We start from the raw sequence: 20891 nt of genomic DNA on the forward strand, positions 1-20891 counted from the left end.
CCTGAGTGTGGCTTCTAGGGATGCCACAGATCATTCTCAAGAAAAAACACACGCACACACACACGCACCCACGCACACAAGCACGCACACACATACACGTGTTACCATCCTTGTGAGGACTATGTGTGGATACCTTCTTTATGGGGACTAACCTTTCCCAAAGTTTTTTAGATCCATCCCTCGAATGTCTTTGGATATGAGCATGTCATTCAGGCTGCTGCCTTATGCATGTTACTGGGAGGTGAATTTGCCGGGCGCCCTGAGTGTGGCTTCTGCGGATGCCACAGGACCATTTTCTTAAAAAAACACATGCACTCACACGCACTCACTCGTATACACACACACGCACCCACGCATGCACGCACACATACGCACATACACGTGTTACTATCATTGTGAGGACTATGTGTAGATTCCCGCCTTATGGGGACTAACCTTTCCCAAAGTTTTTAAGATCCATCCCTTGAATGTCTTTGGACATGAGCATGTCAGTCAGGCTGCTGCCTTATGCATGTTACGGGAAGAAGCTGCCGGGCGCCCTGAGTGTGACTTCTACGGATGCCACAGGATCACTCTCTTGGAAACAAAACACACACACACACTCTCTCTCTCTCTCTCTTTCTCTAATGTGCTACCCTAATAGAGTGGCTCCTTCAATTTTAATCTTGTCATCTATTTCTATTTTATTTCTTTTCTTCAGAGACGCCTTTTTACACCAGACCACTATGAGACATACAATGAAGAGACATCTCTTTGGATGTCACAATAACTAATCGATCAAAAACCCAGACACATGTGGAAAGTGATTATGTCCAATATTTAAAAATGACACTAAGAGCCAGATGTAGGAAACCATTTGGCAGTCGCAAAGACTGTGATTTGCTAAAACAAAATACCTTTAGAAATGTATTGTGAATGACAATTTGGAAGGTCCATGTATGTGCCCTCCTTTTCAAACTCCGATTCGCAATATAAATATCACTGGTTTGCGACCGCAATGTCAGTTGCAAACCATTGATAGGCTACCTTCTCCTCAAAGAAGCTAGTAACCTACTCACAAAATTCACACAAAAAAAATTGTGAATAAAAAAAGTTTGTTTGGGATTGGATTGTGGTCCAGTGCCAACTGCTTAACAAAGTTTTTTTAAAAATAAATATTTATTTCGTAAATGCAGGTCGATTTTCAAGAAGTAAAACAAGCCGCATTTAAAAAAAAAAAAAACATTGGCAAAGCTAATAGGTCTGGCACTAGCCACCAGCCTTATGTCTTTAGTAATTCTTGCTTTCTTCTCTCGTGTTTTTTGCAAAACGTCACTGTTTGGGAAGATGGCAGATGTCACTGATCTGAAAAGAATTGGCTAAAGGCAAAAATGTTTTTTTCCTTGGAAAAAACACGTTATTATAGTAAACCGGCACATAAATATAGTGTACCCTGGCGTTGAGCAGAACTACTTTATTTAAGGATATGGTGCTTGTGAAAGGGCAGTGAATAAAAGACCGCATGGGATCGCGACCATGAAGGCAGGTCACTGTAGAGTCCGTTAATTCTGCTCTCTGGGCCGCTATTTTAGATATTACTCATGACATTAATTCTGCCTTATTTCAAGATTCCCTCTCCCAATCACTAAGCACAGTTACCCCATATTATTAACACATCTCTACAGCCAATAGATACAATGCTCCCTGGTACTCAGCTGAACTGAGGCTTGATGAGAGCTGTAAAAGACTGGAATGGAGCTGGAGGGCTGCTAAATCTGCTACTGATAAAACCAAATATAAACTAACATTAGGTGCCTACAATAGCAAAATCAAGGAAGCACGCAGACAATATGCCATCAATAGGATTGATCAAGCGGGATATTCCACTAAAGAATTATTCAAGGTGCTAAATAAATTCACCAAACCCTTTGCCCTCACCTCATTCCCCTGCTTCTCAGACACTTAGTGACACTTTGGCAAACCATTTTGAAATGGAAATTTAAAATATTTATCAGAATTTCTACATCATTGTCACAATCTCCATCAACTCACTTCCTACAAATCTTCCCTGCAGAGACACTTCAGAAGTGCTCCAAAGGTTTGAGGCTATCACTCAAACTCAGTTGCTAGATCTGTTAGTTAAAACTAAATCAATCTCTTCCTGAGATCCCTGCCCTCCTTGTGTAATGTCCACTATATACACTTTTCCCGATTCATTACATCATTGCGCAATCGCTGACCTTCACTGCTGTCCCAAAAGCAGTGGAAAACTGCACTTTATTCCCATCTTAAAAAAGCTGAAAGCTGAGTCAAAAGAACCAGCTAACTACTACCTCATTTCTCTTTGTCCTTTGTTAGGCAAAGTTCTGGAGTCATATGTGAATAAACAACTTTCCATTTATTTGGAGAACCATCATCTCTTGGATCCCTTACAATCTGGCTTCAGAGCCTTCCATAGTACTGAAACTGCTTTACTAATAATAGTCGATTCTATCTATCTCTCGGAACTCCGGCAATGCTGGTACTCCTTGACCTGTCAACCACATTTGATACGTCTCACATTTCATCCTGATTCAAAGTCTCTACAAGACAGGGACCAGCCCTTTCTTAATGCAGGACCCAAATGGTTTCAATCGGCACCTTTCAATCAAAGATCGTTTCTCTGGACAAGGAGGTTTCACAAGGCTCCTCCGTGAGTCCCACTCTCTTTAACATCTATGTAGCACCCCTTGCCCAGATAGTTAAGTCCTACAGTTTTAAAAGTCTTTCCTATGCATGACTGGACCTGTTCCCTTTAACTAGAGGATAGGGTTGAAGTGAGGCAAATATCATTGTCTTGTGGGGTTTGTCTGAAGGATGTATTTATTCCACAACATCTGAATTAGGATTGCTACCAGTTTTTTTTGTCTCCCTAGTTTGCATCCCTTGAAAAAATCTCTACTCATGAGAGCTTTCCTAAGACAGGTAGTCCATCAATCACAAATACATGAGTGTATATCCTTGGTGATGAGACACAATGGTCTCCTGGGATTGTATCTGTGTTTAAGCACAGGTTATGGGGTTATGCCAACCAGTAGTGTGGAGAACCCTTTCAATTTTCAATTTTTAATTCTTGTTTTTTCACTTATATTAAGGTGAGGGGGCAGTCCAGGGCTTTTGTAGTCTAACAACTAAATATCGTAGAAGCTATGCTCATTGAGAACGACACAACCCTAGTATATTTTTTAGTGTTTGTTATAGATATACCCGTTTGTCTCGCTGAATTTAAAATCACTTAAAGGAGTTTTGGTCCAGAATGAAGGTGGTATCAATTATGCAAATCCACTGAAATGTGTATTGACAATTTAAAAAACCCATTTGGATGAAAGGCAAAGCCAGAACGGTCTCCATTGGGAGGGTGTGCGTGTAGTTCTGAACTGGAGGTGTGTAGTTTGTATGAGATGTGATATGAATGGGTTGACAGGTATGAGTGTAGGGCAGAATTGATGAAAGGGGGTGTGACAGTTTGAAAGTTATTGATACTGTACTGTGTTTTAGTGTAAGCTTTTTTGTAAATGTTAGTTTTTGTAAATTATTGCAGAGAAGCTGTAAATTTGCTTATGTTTTGTGAGCCTATGAGAATAAGATAGTAACGTGAATTACAGGAATATCAAGTCATGAGACAAGCTTTGTAGAAAGTGTGAAAGAAAAATGAAAATAAATAAAAATGTTTTTTTGTAAAGTGATGTAGTGTGTCATATGGACTTCATTTCCACTGAAAGTTAAATATAGGTTAAGTTGACATGTTGTATCTGATGTTTAAATTTCCCCCATTCTCGAAACTTGAAATGGACTTACTTTTGGGTGATCCCCTTTTCTTTATAAGGGACTGGACATGTACTCACAGTGTTGGTTAAACATGCCCACATATACTCACACACATTCACACACACCGACATCCCTGTCAGTCAGGACAGGTACAATACTGGAAACAGCAGGGCAAGTTTAACACATGCAATGAGCAGCCACACGTCAGCCTCAAAAGCTTCTTACACACAAAAATATGTAATTGCATTGAAAAACGAAAGACAAGGAGACCAGTGAGGTAGAGGACCAGCAAGAGTATTAGGACCTGGCTCCCCACTGCCAAGTCATGTGGCCCTCAGGCACCCCTTACAGAAAAGGAGCTCGCCCCGGCCCTCTCTAAAGATGCTTGTGTGTTTGGTTATGCAAGTGCATGCTATCGAAGTGTGTCTATGTTTTATTGGTGGGATGCAGTATGTCTACAATGCTTTGACCTGCTTAAATGAGTAAAATAACATTTTGTTATCAAAACGTATCAAATTAGGACATGGTGTACAGCACATAATATGCAACTTGACTGTGGGAGAGAAAAAAATGAATAGTTTTTTTACTCTCATGCTGCGGTATTTGTGATTGCGACAATAACAAGAGTTTCTAGTACCTAAATCAGGATTCACAAATAATGTAGGATTACTACCTCTAGTATTCCTGGATGTGGTACTCCCACTTTTTTTGAGGCATCAAATCTTACAGGTTAATTGTGGGTTCAAATGTGGGAATATGTGCAAAGGCACCATTTATATGTTATTCTCCATTCCGTATAGATTATAGGTAACCAACTTTAAATCCAGTAATACCAGCTCTGATAATATCAATATCCCTGGTATCATGAACACCGGGTGCAGTATTGCTATCCATAAAACTAGAGGCTACTCATAATGAGAGCCAAATACTGGAATACTGGATTACAAGTGGCGCAGTGGTACTGTACTAATTGTTGCTGGGGTGCAAAAATCTTCTAAATTTTCTCGGAGACAAATTCCCCAGGTCAAACATGAAGGACTTTGTCCTTGTTAAAAATATTAGAATTTAAGGTGCACATGAGGGGTTCACCGCAGACACACTAACTCCCACATCTGGGGCTATAGGGGATCAACTTGCAGCAGTACTGGACTTGGAGTTACCACGTTACATTGCGTGCAGATTTGCCAGCCCATAACGTTGGATCACTCATAATGAGGGCCATCATGTACAAAACTGGCAAGTGGCCTGCTTGTACATCCCCTCTCTCCTCAGTGGTCCTCAGACACCCAGGTTTAGGTGTTTATCATGTAACCCTATTTTGAAAAAGAAGAGTGCTGAGCAGTGTTGCCAAAATAACTGCACTGCAGCACTGCACAAACTCTTGATTTGTGATGAAAACTAGGATTAAGTAGAATAATTTATTTCAAATATTTTATTTCCCCTATTGAATGAGATGGTAGGCTAAGTTTATGACAATGCTTTAGAAGTCTCACATTATTAACCACAACTTCACTATTCCTCACTTCAATTGCAAACATAAACTAATTTTTCATTTAATGAATTCTGCCATTGAATTTGATACTGAATGTGCAATATTTAGTGGTGAGACATCCTATATAAATTGTGATGCTTCTTCAAATGTGTGTTTTACATTTATGTGTTTATGTACATTTTCATACTGCACACTTTAAAAACTTAAACGTACCTGATAAGATAAGAAACTGCAAATGCGCACAGGACCATGGCAAATATTAAACCAAAAGCCAGGATCACTATTGATGGTTCAATACCTAGACAAACAGATAAATAAAAAAATTATTGCAAACATGCATAGTCATATTTTTCAATGAACATGTACTCACAGTCTTTTACACAAGCATATAGTCATGCAGTTCTACTGCCTGTGTAAGGTATCTACTTTACTATGTTAGCAGTATGTTATTCAATTGCTTGTTTCCTTGCATTGCATTGTTTAAAAGTACCTAAAAGTAAGTAAAGTGGCATGAAACAAGACCTTAGCCAGAGTCCAAAGCTAGTAAGTGTCAAATCATTCTTGGCTGTACTTTATATTTAGTAGTACAACATTACAGATACCATCACTGTGATAGTCTTAGGCAACCACGTTTGTCCTTCTAGCCAGCCAGGCACCAACCCCAGTGGGAGGGAGAGCTACTCAAGAAAAAGTTTAGAGTGACCACAGAGTGGGGCTTTCAGCATACTCTTTGACATTAGAGTGTCAAATCCAACTTTATTATCTCATCCTGCTTGACAGGTCTTCTGGAGTTTTACATATAACATTTTGGGGTCACTTCAAAGGAGGGAAATGGAATGACAAAAATGTGAGTGATGCCACTCTCTGACTGCTGAAAGCTCAGCTTTGATTTTCAAGACTTCTGTCTATAAGTTTGTTGTAAGTACGGTGACTGCCTAAAACTGGATTTTAGAGTTAGTTATGAGAGGACACCAGGGTTATTATAATACCCATCCCTAGCTTGCAGAGCCCATGTTTACTTTGACCATCTCGAAAATGGCCAAAGTGAGTAAGTTTAGTCCCGGGAACCTTTATCCTATTAATTAGGGTTGTCCCCAGACGTCATTTCCACCCACTAGTTCATGCTAGGCACAAATGTGGCACCTCCAGGCATCCACTTCAGAACACATCTGGACTTGTGAAAGTGCGGAAGAGGAGCTAACTTTCAGTCTGAGACCTGATAAGATCCTAGAAGACTGTGCCTACTCTACCTCTTGTACCCAAGACAAAGAAGTGGACTCCCAGATCTTAAGGCTGACCTCCTGTTAAAGATATAGGTATATTGCAAGCTACAAGAATCCTTTTTCTGTAACTGCTCAGCTTCCCAGTGGCCATTGTACCTAGGCTGGATCCTCCTACTGGCCTGTACCTACGTCTCTGTGAGTCTTTAAGTGCCTCCCCAGAGCTGTTGGTAGGCTTTAGAAAAGTACAACTGTGGTGGATTGGTACTTAAAGGACTAAAGTCAGGAGGTACAAGTTTTGACCAGGACAAACCTGGTTAGTGTATCTGACCTGCGCTCCAAGGTGATCAGTGTCAAGTTACGCTTCAGTCCTATTCTACAGCGACCATTGACTATTATTGGTACTTTGGGCTTATTTGTGTTAGTCCTTCTTAAAACTTTAGAAATTCATATCTCCACTTCCTCTTATTTGATTTTTGTCATTCTGGTGTCATTTTGTTTATCACATTTTACTATATTTTCAACTTCATTAGTTGTTTAATACTGGATGAATACTTTACAATTGCCCCTAAGTGAAGTCTGTCTGCTCTGTGCCATAGCTGCTATTGGGGCTGCTCAGGTTTATTTAGTGACATCAGTGGTTCACCCTAACAATGATTGTGATTAATCATTGAGGTGGGTATTTACCCCATCCCCAAACTAATAAGCCAATTTCTTATACTCATTCAATGTACTGTTCTATCTCCGACTCCAACACTGAACTTGGACTGAACTTTGTTTATAGATCCTTCGGTCTTGGGTTCTCTTTCTTGTTGGAGAATATCTATTTCTTCTCTAGACTAGAAAATTCTCAAATGTAGTTTACTAATTGCTAAAAGACTACTGATAACAGTTAATTTCCAGATGGTTTAATAACTAGTGTTGCATCACAAGATGTTGTATCTTGTGATGTTACAATAAGGAGCACTTCCAAGAGATGGGCAGTAATAGGATTGGTTTCTTCTGTGACAGTGTGTAACAACCATGCATCTTTAGTATGAATTATTGCTGTAAGGTAGAAACTGGATTTAGAGGTCCCAGGGCAATCTGGAACTACTGGCCTCTAACTGTGACAACTGGAAACGCCACCTTTTTATTAGAGCAAAACTGAGCACCCACTATATGTATTAATATGTGATCTTCAGGACATCAAAGCAGAGCAGTCCAAGAATAACTTAGGGAGGTGGAGGGGATTTGGAATTCGGGAATTCCACAAAGCACAAATAACATTTAATTAATCATCATCTAACCACGGTTCTTACTGTTAAGTAGTAAAACACTTAACTTCATACATAACTAATTATTAACCATAAGATTACAAATGTACACAATAAAAAAAGGACTTGCTGTAATAAGGTCTCTCTGGGAAACAATGCAAAACCCCATTGTATGATTTTTGTTAAGTAGTTCCTATTGTATTTAGCAGAGAGCTCATAATGTTAAACCACCTCCTATGGTATTTGTGAGAGTTCACAGTGTAAAAACACTGTAACAGATTTCACAATGTAAAACCCCTTACTATTGCATTTGTCAATGGGATCACAATTAAAAAAAATCCAATTAAGTTTATCAGAGAATAAAAAACCTTTCTACTGTATTAGCCATCATTTATATAATACATATTTCCTTCCTACTTATGACATGGGGACCACTTAGGTAGGCTACTTCAACAGCCTCCCAATAATATCTCCATAAACCTGATCAACAAAAGGGTGGACCCAAAGCACACAAACGGAACACCATGTGCACCTCTTTAGTAGGGTTTTGCAGATTGCACATAATTTGCTCTCATGTAATTGTGCAAAATTTCACCAAAATATGCAAAATTATTCTGGATTAAGCAAATTTTGCACAAAATACATTCTTGCATTAAATTTTGTCACAAGGGTACTGCTTATGTTCTGTTGTTTGTGTGCACTGGACGTACATTTTTTCAGTGGATGCTGCATATTTACGCAAGATAGCTTCATGTCAGGAATTTCATTTCAGGAATTTAGCATAGCCAGCGTAACACAAAATTCCCAAAATTACAAAAACTATGCCACCATAATTTAGATTTTGCCCAGGCCTACTCTTCAGCATTTGACCCTCTGGGTAGTGAGGTAGAGCCATTCAATGAGTACTCTGAGGTGGTGGGCAGAAATCTAGAACTATAGTAAGTACAGAATAACATTGAAAAAATAAATGTTCATTAAGTGCTTTTACTTTAAAAAAAGAAAAAATACTATACCTACTACAGAACTAAATACTAAACATAGAACTTTAAATCAACACAATGAAAGCCTGATGTTGATACCCTGAAAACAAATATCCGTATTATACCATTTAAAACCCCTTTCTGTGGTGTTTGTTAGGGAGTGCACACCATAAACCCTTTCCTATTTAATATGTCAAATAGTTCATAAAGTAAAACCCTTTCCTACAGTGTCTGTCATAGAGTTCACACTTGAGAACACCTTCCTATTGTATTTGCCACAGGGTAACATCATGCAATGCCCTTCCATACTGTATTTAACATAGAGTCTGCGTCAACAGCACCACATTTTAATATGGGATCACCAGAAGGTGAAGATGGAAGACAGGGCAGTCAAAATTACACTCAGGAAAGACAGCTGCTAACTACATGCTGCCCCAGTCTCTAAGGGGCTGGTAGGCTATGTTAACACTTCCATAACACAGTAGATATAACTCTAAAAAGACCCAAGAGACTCAGAGGAGAAGTCTGGTAACAGTGGTTGTTATGACTCTGCTTCTAATCAGTTTGCACCCGACTTTGTTCCCTCACCATTATTCTGTATTTTCCACCTGGGTTGACTTGATCCATCAGGATCCATTCTCCTTATTGACTCTGATGGGACTTTCCTCCAGTCTTACTTTGATTTGTGCCTTACCCTGAATTTTCTTTCTGCAGTCCTGTTTGGCATCTGATGCACCGCTCAGATTACCCTAAGTGGTAAAGTTTGATCATCTTCAGTTCTTTCGTTGAGTTTTCACGTTTGAGGTGGGCTAGTTAGAGTGACGCTCATGAAGTAAGCATTTATTTTGTGTCTACTTTGTTTTTAACTACATTGATTTTATATCTGATGCTATACTTAGGTTATTCCCATCTCTCATTGTCTTTACAGTTGGGGTGCTGTGAACCTGCACCACTGTGCTCCCTGTGATGTGGGAGTCCAGTCCAAGTCTTTCACAAATGAGGCTGCTTAGACAAGTCTTTCTATTCCACACTCCCTTTGCCCTAAACTCTGTGTTTCCTCCATAGTTCTGTGGATTAGATAGAGGCAATTATTTAACTTATAAGGGAGGTTCATGGGATTGGCTTTACTATTCAGTATTCAGTTATTCAAGGGTCATGGCAGTATTCAGTTATGCAAGGTGAAGTCTCAAAACTTCCAACTCCATATTAGTAAAAATGGGTCAGAGTCCTTTCTACCTGTATGTACTAATTATAATTATATATTGATATACACAATATTTCCATTTTAGATGTTCTGGGACCAAATTACAAAGATATGTAGGAATATGTAAAAGGGTACTACAGTTCTACTTTACATACTAAAAAATGGGCCCCCTTAATGTTTTATTCACCTGCGTTTGTGAGGCCATGCTGTGAACAACTGGTACATGCTTGTGGTTGACATAGTGCAAACTTATATCCATGATCTTTTGAACCATAAATCTTCTTTGTGAACTTCTTTCTCAATGCACTGACGACATATTAGATGTATAAATGTGTTGTATTTTTGGGGGGGACTTGAGTTGATGTACATATCCCACGGTCAATCTAGTGCCTCTACCATTTAATGGTTATCACAAATTGATTCTGCAGCTGATAAAACACATTCCTAAAAAGCATATTTCTAAATTGGTCACAAGGGCCAAAGATCTAGGCCAATGTTTGTTGTAATATTAATTTGGGAAATACAATTTCTGACGTCCTTTCTGATGGGACATGGTAATCCAGGAAGCTAGAGCAAAGTGTTGATGTAGGTGTAAGACATTACAGCCCAGCCACACCGTTACCCTTTACTATTACAAAAAACAAAAAAATCACTGGAAAACATTTTCATTAAGGGCCTAATGATTTTAAATGACAAACATAAGTAGACCACATTTGTACAGTTCAGGCAGATACTGCTCCTGACTCCCCTTACAAAAGAAAATAAAATGTTGTCTCCTCACCTCTTCATATAATTCTAGATGAAATTAAAAACAAATTAGAACATTGGAATGTTGGGAGCTCCATTGAAAATAATGGAGTGCTCTGGACTTCTAATTACTGGTAGAAACCCGGAGCCCCAACATTCCAATGTTTCTGTTCACAAAGGTCCCACAGAGCCTGAGGGGATTTCCTCCTTGAGCCCTTTGTTTTATTTATTAGAACATTCTGGCTTCTAGTGGCAGAATGTTCTAATAGCCCTATAGCCCTCCGTAGCTGGGCTATACTGCCATTAAAGTCCCGCTCCCTTGTTAAAGGCCCTTGCCTTTGGCTTGGGCCTTGAACCCTGGAGTGGGCCTTTAATGGCCGGTATAGCCCACTATGGCGGGCAATAAGGCTATATTAAATGTTGTTCTTCACAAATGCACCTCAATATGAGGAAACGCTGTTCTTAAAAAACAGAGAAAAATATTTCTCTGGAAATCATGGATCACATGAGGCATTCACATTTTAAAACAAATATGGCAAACTCAGGGTCCTGGTCATTTCAAAATTTAAAGGCTTAGACCCTCATTATGAGTGGCCTAATAAGTTCTGTTATGCGCACTTTTTCTTTTATCACACATATCACACAAATAATGCGCTTTGCCAGTTTTATCAATCCGTCACATACTTAGTGCACTTAAAATCATACACCTTATTACTTTTCAGTCCAGCAAAACTGCCACAATTTAAAGGACGAAAGGTGCACAAAAATACTGACAGTAAGCAGCTTGGTTCAGCTCATTTAGGGAAAAGCTTGCAACAAGTGCTATTTATTACATCTGAAAAAATAGTGCCCCCTCCCTCACAGTATCAATTATTATCAGGTGCAATAAATATTGTACCTAACACTGGGCAATGCCTAATGTAGCTCTATTGGTGTCATATAAGGTAGGCAGACAGCACGTTCCAAAATTGGCTATTGAAAAATAAAATAATCAGTGTCACTGAGTCACAGGCATAGGGGCACTAATTGTTTTTTTTCTTTCCAATACCTCCTTGGTGAGGATGGGATGCCAGGTCAAAGGTTTTGAATGGTGGATTCTACTACGGTTCCACCAGTGGAAAATCTGTGGTTCACCTTCCTCTAAGTGGGGATTCCTCTATTTTTTGGCAGATGCTCCACATTCACCAAATTTAAAATAATGTCTTAGTTACAGAATTCCCTAAGAAATAAAGTAGATGCATAGCTTTATAAGAAGTATTGCAAAATATTAAAGATGTAGTAATTATTTGTTGGGGTAGCCACCATATTTCATCTCATCTTGAAATCTGTGATAGGAGCTTCAAACGTCTACAAGCTGTTGATAAAACAAGTTGCTACTATTTTGAGGTTAATATATACATTGAAAAAAGGTCTGGCAAATATTTGGAAAAATTCTTCGGATACCTTTGTACCTCAATCGTAGTCCTCTGCAGTGCTTAGTATTTTACAAATGTTGCACATCTATTTGATGCATCATTGTGAAATGTAATACATGTTGATCCTGTAGTAAAGGAAGGGGAACTAATAATAACCTATTTTGCTTGTGTCCTTCAGTGTGGTCTGATATTGTCTGAAGAATTAGGTTGGTGCAAACTTTCCTTAATTTGCTTTTGCATAACTATGTAACATTCTGAGAAAGTTACATGAAATTACATCAAAGTCCTCATTTAGCACTTTATTTTAGTGCAAACTGCTTCCTTGGGTCAATTTGTGAAGCAAGTAAGCATTTCACATAAAAAAACTCACAAAAATACAAGTGGACAAACAACAGCCGCTCACATTCTGGTTGTTCATATTGTTCCTGCACTCTCTTGCTATAATTTTGCTGCAAATGGTAGCATAATTACAAGACTGTCACAATGGTATAATTTCATATAGTCTACTAAGTCTACTAAGAATAAAAAATCAGCAAGAGCTTATAATGCTACAATTTGACAAGTGATTCAAATGAATTGCAAACACACCATGTTTTTAAGAAGCAGAGTGACGATAATTTAAAAACTGGTGATATAATTGACAAAATTGTCCCAGAAAACCATTGAAGACTGGATCCAAAGCTTACTCAAGTTGGATGAGAACTACCACAGGGATACCTTTCATACAAAACTAAACCGATCTGAAATTACTTTTTAGACTTTCATACATGTTGTTCAAAATAATATGGTATATAAAATGTTCTGAACACCACACCTGTTTTCATTCTTTCTCTATTCACTATCACTTTAGATCTTCACTAAATGTCTTGTTTTGTCTGTGATATTTCAAAATGAGGATGGTACATTCGTATGTATATTGCTTACATTTTTGGATGCATGAGAAAACATTTGCTAGAATGTTTTTTCAGGAAAATACTTCTTAACAATGAACCGGAATGCATAAAATGTATTTTCTAGCAAATATAATATTATGAAGATAATTAAAAATGGAGGAAGTGTATCCATGTTCCACTGGTAATCTTATCAAAGAGGCTGGGCTGTTTGAGCCACAATGTGTGCACTACTTTACAATACGTTTGGTGGGCTGGAACCATTTCACCCATACATCATGCTGTCCAGTTAGTAGAGTGTCTACTGTGTTATCCAATTGTTTTATTTGGAAGCCCACTGTATTCAACATTTTACATGTAGCCTAATCGAATGTTAATGTCATTAATCCCTTTTCCCTCCTGATCAGATTGCCATTTTAAAGCAATGATCTAAATCAGCAAACTCTATCTGATGTTTCTATTGAGGTTTACTTAACAAGTGATTTGATCCATTTCTAAAATTCTCAATTCTCTCTGAAGACAAAGGTTCAAGGTATGGATTTATCCAAACTCTAATATGAGGCAATTAATAAACTAACTGCAGTGTTACATCAGTTCCAGCTTGAATTTCTTTCTTTTTTACCTGCCCCTTCCCAAAATGCATTTAATATGGATCTTGAAAAATAACATTTGGGATACAGAAGCCAATACTTGCTCCATGGAAGATAAGATGAACACTCATTTTACAACTTTTAATATTGAATCCATAACATGCATTAACAAGATAAGCCTGTTCTAGCCCACCAAACTCTGCTTGGTTACTGCATCCTGCCTGGGAGTGTGCAGCCTGCCTAGCCTGTTAGTGTCTTTGAGCCTACTGAGTTGGGTGCAGATGCTGGACCCTGGTCACGGTGATGCATTGAGGAGTGGTCTGTTGAAGGACTACTGGACCCCCAATTGCAGCTCCGTATGGTGAACTGAAAGCAGCACTGCCATGGACCTGTGACATTCTGGGAAGACTCAGGGGCACATCACTCTTCCCTCTTCCTCCATCTGGACCTGGGACTGGACCTCTCCCTCTTCACCTATCCCCTTCCTGTGGGTCACCAGGTGTTTCTATATGGGAAATGAGAAATAGAATAAAATGTATGTGTGAGACACTGGCTCATTTGTTGTACTACGTTAATTAACTAAAGTCTGACAGTAGAGGCACTATTTCTGTACAGGACGACATGTCCCATATTGCACCAGCTGTGGAAATTTCCTCATCTACATGGACTGTTGAGGCATATATGGGTGAACATGTGTTGCATGTTTTTCGACAGCAGTTTTTGGGACCAATATGGAAGTGGAGATTTTACACTTACCAGTGGTTATTGGGGGTACAGGCGTGTCAAGGGTCCCAAATACACACACTGCCTCTGGCTCCAATGTGGTTTCCACCATCGCCTCTTCTGATGTGGGGGGGATTACATTGGATGGTCCTCCTCCTGTTCTCTGGACGTCCTGCAGCCATGCAGCAACCCATTCTTTGGCCTTGGAGCGCAGGTCATACCACCTTTTCTTCATCTCTCAAGTGACCTGTCAGCCACACCAGGGCATTGATTCTGATCTGTATATTTCTACAGATCTTTTGTGTATCAGACTCAGGGACAGTCTGAGACAGCCTACCAAACAACTCTTCGTGATGGTTGCAACATTACTTGGTTAGGATGTCCAATTCCCTCCCAGAGAACTTCAGTTTGCGACTCCGCTCCTGTGCTGCCTTCACGCTCTGTTTGCTGGCCATCGTAGTGTGCGGAATCAAGGTAGCCAGTGGTGTGGGTCTGTGCTTCCGGCCTCAACCATGCGCTGTGACTCCTGTGTAGGATTATCTAGGGCCACCATGTCTTGTTTAGGGGTCCATGCAGAGTACCAGAAAGTGTTTGGGCCCCTCTTTACAGAGTCAGGTAATGCTACTTTAGCAGATAATCAGTTAATATAATGACCGATCAAAAGCAATCCAGTAAATGTTGGGCACTGGATTTAATTTCGATTGGAAGGTGTGCAAACATCATGTCTGAGTCCAGCTACAAACAAAATGTTGCCACCTTGTCAAAGGGCTAAGAGGTGGTGATCCCTTAAAATTATAGCATTCCAAGACCAATTAAGAGTTTACACTAATTTGAGGTATACTAAGGATTTCCCTGCGAAAAATTTGATTTTCACCGAAAAGGGGAAACTGTAGGTTAACTTCTGGGACCACACAGCAAGGATGGAAGCATTGCCATGCTGGTGTGCATGAACCTAAAAATGAGACCTGGTTATAATTGATCACTGTATTATCCCAGCTATTCATCAAAGCAGGTGCAAATGTTTAAGGATGTACTACTAGAATATAGAGATTTTTTTACATTAATTTACATAAATATGGGCTTCAGAATATCGACTAGGACTTGGATCCCAGTGTTCTGGCAGAGATCCTAATCCACCAGGTCAGCGCTGACCTCGTTCTCCGCCAGCCTTTTAATGGCTGTAACACCACCATGGAAAGTCTAGTGGAGATCAGGTGCAGGGGGCCACAGGGGGCTCCCTGTACTGCCCATGCACTTGGCATGGGCAGTGCAGAGGTCCCCCTGCCCAGCACCCTCGCATTGATCACTGTCTTCTTTGCTGACAGTAAACATTGCAAGGGTGCTGGTGCACCCTGCTCGCTACAGCCTTGCCGCCTGCTTGATTACGAGCCAGTGACAATGCTGTAGCCTGCTTCCTGCTAGGCCGGTGGGCAGAAACTGAAGTGTCCGCCCGCCGACCTAGCAGGAAACTCTTAATAACTCTGGCGGCACATAGGCGGCGGCTACCCTGTTGGGAGTTTGACAGACAGAGTTTTCTGTCTGCCAAATTTATAATAGAGGTAAGTATAAATTTACTGATATTGACTCCACATCTAGGAAAGGGCCATGACTCAAGAGCTGTGAAGGTTCAGGTGAACCATTATACCACTCCCTGTCTCAGCAATGGTAATAAAAAGCATTTTCTACTCTGCACATCTACATACATGAAAAATGACATGGTACTTTTTCATGTGTTTGTGATTTCACCAACACCAGTATGCAGGATGTTAAGTCTGGCCATATGTAAAATGCATTCAATAGACATCCTACCCATTAATAAAGTTGTTTCCCTGTGTAAACTAATTGTTATTTATAATCTGTGAGGCAGTAAAAACAGTTTTTCATATGCCATTCATTTCTGTAGTGTAGTATTAAACTCAAAATTGAAATTGGGATCAGTTTTGTCATCAATGATTTCATTTAACATGTCATGAGTGATGTAATATGTGAGGTCATTAGCAGTGCATGGCAGGGGCGCAGGTTATAGCTAGCTATGTAAATTATAAATTGTAAATTTCAGTGTTTTTTAAAATGTTAGTTTTAATCATATTTCAGCACCTAACTATAGTGTCACTTTAGCCTTTGTTTTTTTTCATTCATGACATCACTGATAACATCTTAAATGACACCATTGTAGCACTGACAACATCAACCAATGAATGTGACATTTTGCTAAATGCTTTTTATACTGTAAAGTAGTCAGTTAGCTACATCTATAACCAATTGTCTATCAGGTCTTTGGTGCTAATGGGTGGAAGCTTTTGCAACATGCAGGACATAAAGCATATCTGTAAACTCACATTTAGTAGATACTATGCTCTTTTTACTGGTGTTCAGGTGCATAAGCAAAGTAAGGTCTCCATAGACTTTAATGTGAGCTGTAATATATTGAACCTTGAATACTGTTCAAAAGAGTGTTTGGTCATCAAGCAAATACACAAATGATGAAATATACTATTTAACTCACAAATATAATAAAACAATTAACATTTTATTTTTAATGGGCAAGATGGAGCTTTCCTAAATCAAATTGAGGCCAGTCATCATCCATACTAGATTCTCTTTAATGCACTTGCACTGCTCCTGCAAATCAATCCAAGGGTACTAGCTTAATTTTTAGCCTCTAATTTCAAATTCCTTAACATTTACAAAACATTTAAAATGATTAAATTTCACACGTTGTTTCTTTATTTATATACTGTTTATTAATCTGTCAACCCTGTCTCTGCTGAGCACCTGGCATTGACCCATGTTGGGAGCAGAGGTGCTCCCCCAGAGGCACCACCCTGCAACATGCCTCTACTGAGGAGCCAGTGGAAATGCTTCTGCTGCCACCCCGACCCCCCTCCCCTCAATGATTTGACAATTTAAGTGTGCCCACGGTGTGCCAACATCATTAAATACTGCCAGGGATGCGCTGGAAGCAACAAGATAAGTCCTTCCCTGGAGTTTTTTTTCCCAGGTAAACAGACACCGGGGGACAGGAAAGAGTTTAGGCTTTCCCCTGTGTCTGGTTGTCCTGGATTCCTGCAACACGATCATGGGTTGCAATACACTCTAGACCACCAGGGCATTTGTGTTGTTGGCAGGAGCAGCCCCTTGGACAAGAGTTGCTCTCCTTTGGAACATAAAATGTTTCCATGTTTCAGACCTCTGGGGGCTAGTTTGGCCATTTTTGGTGGCCGATCTCAAAACCCGCTAGACACCAGGGATAAATGTTTATTGTAAAATTGAGGTGTGACCCCTTGGGCAAGGGTTGCTCCCCTTGAAGAATACTATTGTTTCATATATATTTTGCCCCCCCCAACGGAGGGCAGATTTGCCATTTTAAGGCGGATCTGCCCTCTGGGAAGCCCACTAGAGACCAAGGAATAATTTTCTGAAGGAGAGTGACCCCTTAGGCAAGGGTCCCTTCTGTTGGTGGTCATTTTTTTTATTCCGCTTGCCCCCTGAGTGTAGATCAGCCATTTCTTGGCCACTCCCTGAGTGAAGATAGCCATTTTTAGGCCACTCTGCCCTCTGGGGATGTTGAAGCACACTAGAGACCAGGGATTATGTTTGGAAGGGGAGCAACCCTTGGGCACAAGTGCCTCCCCTTGGGGGATAATTTGTTGTCTTCTACCAACCCCCTCCCCCCCCCAGGCAGAGCCACCATCTTTAGACCTATATGCCCTCGAGGGGGAAGCCCACTAGACAACAGGGAATAATATTTTGAAGAGGAGCCACCCCTTAGGCAAGTGTTGCTTCACTTGGGGGTTTATATAAATGTTTAGTCTAGACCAGAGGGCAGATCGGTCCTTTTAGGTTCATCTGCCCCTGCCCAGGAGACGTCAGGGTTTATGTTTGGAAGGGGAGCAACACCTTAGTTAAGGGTCACTTTCCTTGGGGGCCATATTATTTTTGCATTCTGCCCTTCCCCTTGATTGCAGATTATTTGGGGTATAGGTCTTTTTGAGTGGATTGGGCCTCAGGGTGGGGGGAAACACTTGAGTCACCTGGGAATAAAATTATGTATGTGGTAGTGGATCTACTTCTGGGGTAAGGTTTGCTTCCATCTGGTGGTGTCTTTTTTTGCCTTTCTCACACCTCCTTTTTGGGAATATCAGTGTCTTTTGATTGATATGTGATCATTTTATTTGTATTTTAATTTTCTTTTTTTACTGTAGAGCCAATAATTTCCTTTATCCTGCTGGTGAATCCTGTGTGTGAGTGCAGCTTTGGCAGACCTGCAGTTTGTGGAGTTGTGGTTGGTAAGCAACTCATTTTGTAATCTTTTTGTCTTATGTGTATCAGAGGCCTGTTTAGGCCTGTTTCTTTAATTTTTTGACTGCTGAATTAATGTTTGAAGCTTTTCCGTTTTGTGTGATTGTCTTTGAAAGTAACTTAATACTTTGTGCATATTCTATACTACCTTGTGATATGTGTAATGTGTGTTTTTTTATGTTTTTCTTTCCAGTGGGAATTCTTCTGGTGCTTGCGGTGCAGGTGCAATTGATCCTCAGTTGTACTGTCTACAAGAGAGTTGTATCATTTTTGAGCCCGTAGGTCTTTGTGTGCTTTGTACTGATTGACTTTCCCTTCCAGATTGCTAAATGCCAGTAGTTTTATTTTCTGTTTGATAAAGCCACAGTTTATTTATTACTTATTTTACACAGTGTTAGTTACTGTTGACTTATTTGTTGTGTTCCTTTAATTAGTAATGATCGTGGATAACCACAGAAGTACCGCTCAGCAGGCTGCTGGTTTTCTCTTTGAATCTTTCTCTGACCACGGTTCTTGGAGTGACTCCGCATCTGAGGCAGAAAAATAAGTCCAAGATTCTGGCAGTGAATTTTCTGTTGGAGGGGCATCATCTGATGATGAAGCCACTATCAATGTGGAGAAAGTGGCTGTTTCAGAGGAGGATACTGAAATTCAGAGAGTGCAGAAAGAGGACTCTGCCTTGGGCAGGAGTGCTTTCCAATGGAAGTGCTGAACTCTGGATTGCCCCAAACATGACGCAGCCTTTGTTGCCTACCTTTAGTGGTATTGCTGGTTGTAAAGTCAATACTGGAAATTTTGCCTATAAATTTCTTTCTGTTGTTTATGGATGATGTATTCTTGGATGAGATTGACGACCAGACTAATTTGTATGCTGAACAGTAAATGAGGGATAACAATGCCAAACCTCAGCCCGACCCTAGAACTAGCTGGTGCACTTCCACAAATCTGGATGAGTTGAAAAAGTTTTAGGGTTTATCTTTTTTGACGGGATTGATAAGGAACCAGTCCCTGTCTTCATATTGGTCTAGTAGTCCCTTGATGGCAACTGCTATATTTTCTGCAACCACGAGTTGTGATCGGTATTTGCTTCTGTTTCAGATGCTGAGTTTTGTTGATAATGCTTCAGCATTGCCATGGGATCACCCTGATTGTGACCGTCTCTTCAAGATTTGGCCTGTCCTTGATCATTTTGTAGATCGCTTTTCAGAGCTCTATGTTCCAGGAAAAGAAATAGCTGTTGATGAGTCTCTGGTCCTATTAAAGGACCATTTAGTTTTTAGGACGTACATTCCTAGCAGGAGGGCTTGTTATGGAAGTGAGATGTATATGCTGTCTTAAAGTACTGGATATGTCTATAATTTCAGGGTGTACACTGGCAGAGATTCTTCTATTGACACCCTTGGTTGTCTGTCCGCTTAAGGAGTCAGTGAGAAAACAGTGTGAGAACTTGGTAGAGGACTTTTTTTTAACAAAGATCACTATTTATATGTAGATACTTTCTACAATGGTGTGTAGTTGTTTGAGAAATTGTTAAAAGAGGATACGGCTGCATGTGGCCAATCTGCTCTAACCATGACGATTACCCTAAAGGGCATGTATGTAAAAAATGTCAGAGGTGACAAGCAGTACCTTGCATAGTGGTGAACTTCTAGCTGTGAAATTCTCAGACAGGAGAGATGTGCACATGCTGACAACCATTCATGATGAAAGTACTTCACCTGTGGCTGTTTGGGTCAGGTTGTTGAAGTGTGCAAGCTTGTCTGCATTTTAGACTACAATAAGCACATGTGTTGTGTAGATAGAGTAGATCAAAGGTTGGAGCCTTACAGTGCTGTTCGTAAGGCATACAGTTGGTATAAGAAGCTGACTGTATATTTGTTTCATTTGGCAACCTTAAATGCTTTTATTGTATTCAACGATTGTTCTCCAGATTCAAAGATGATTTTTGTTTATTTTGAGCAGTCTGCAATAGGCATCCTTGTTGAAGCTGAGCACACAATTGTTCCTAGAGATGGAGTGGTGAAGTATGTGGCTGGTTGAAAGATCCCCCACACCCAAAAAAGACTTTCCATGTAGGAGATGTAGAGTCTGTGTCCGAAGAGACGTGCAAAAGTAGAGTTGCATATACTGCCCGAGTGTCTTTCTAATCCTGGGCTATGTGTGCCTGCATGTTTTAAATCATACCACACACAACTGAATTATTCGGAACAATCACAAGAGTAAAAGTGAACTGACTGAAGTGCATTGTTTTATATTTTTTGTTCAGTTTCACGGTTGGTGGTAGTT

The 20891-nt window shown here is 40.0% G+C and overlaps 1 protein-coding gene across 2 annotated transcripts in view; it reads right to left on the minus strand.

The window, feature by feature from the left end:
• The window catches only part of LOC138249793 (retinal guanylyl cyclase 2-like), a 361038-nt gene that overhangs the window by 181687 nt on the left and 158460 nt on the right, over positions 1-20891 (minus strand). For both annotated transcript variants that reach the window (XM_069203899.1, XM_069203897.1), the window contains exon 5: positions 5492-5576. In XM_069203899.1, coding sequence (XP_069060000.1) covers positions 5492-5576 — 85 coding nt within the window. The remainder of the gene's footprint in view (positions 1-5491; positions 5577-20891) is intronic.

Source organism: Pleurodeles waltl, chromosome 8 (genome assembly GCF_031143425.1).
Source record: "Pleurodeles waltl isolate 20211129_DDA chromosome 8, aPleWal1.hap1.20221129, whole genome shotgun sequence".
Classification (NCBI taxonomy): Eukaryota; Metazoa; Chordata; class Amphibia; order Caudata; family Salamandridae; genus Pleurodeles; species Pleurodeles waltl.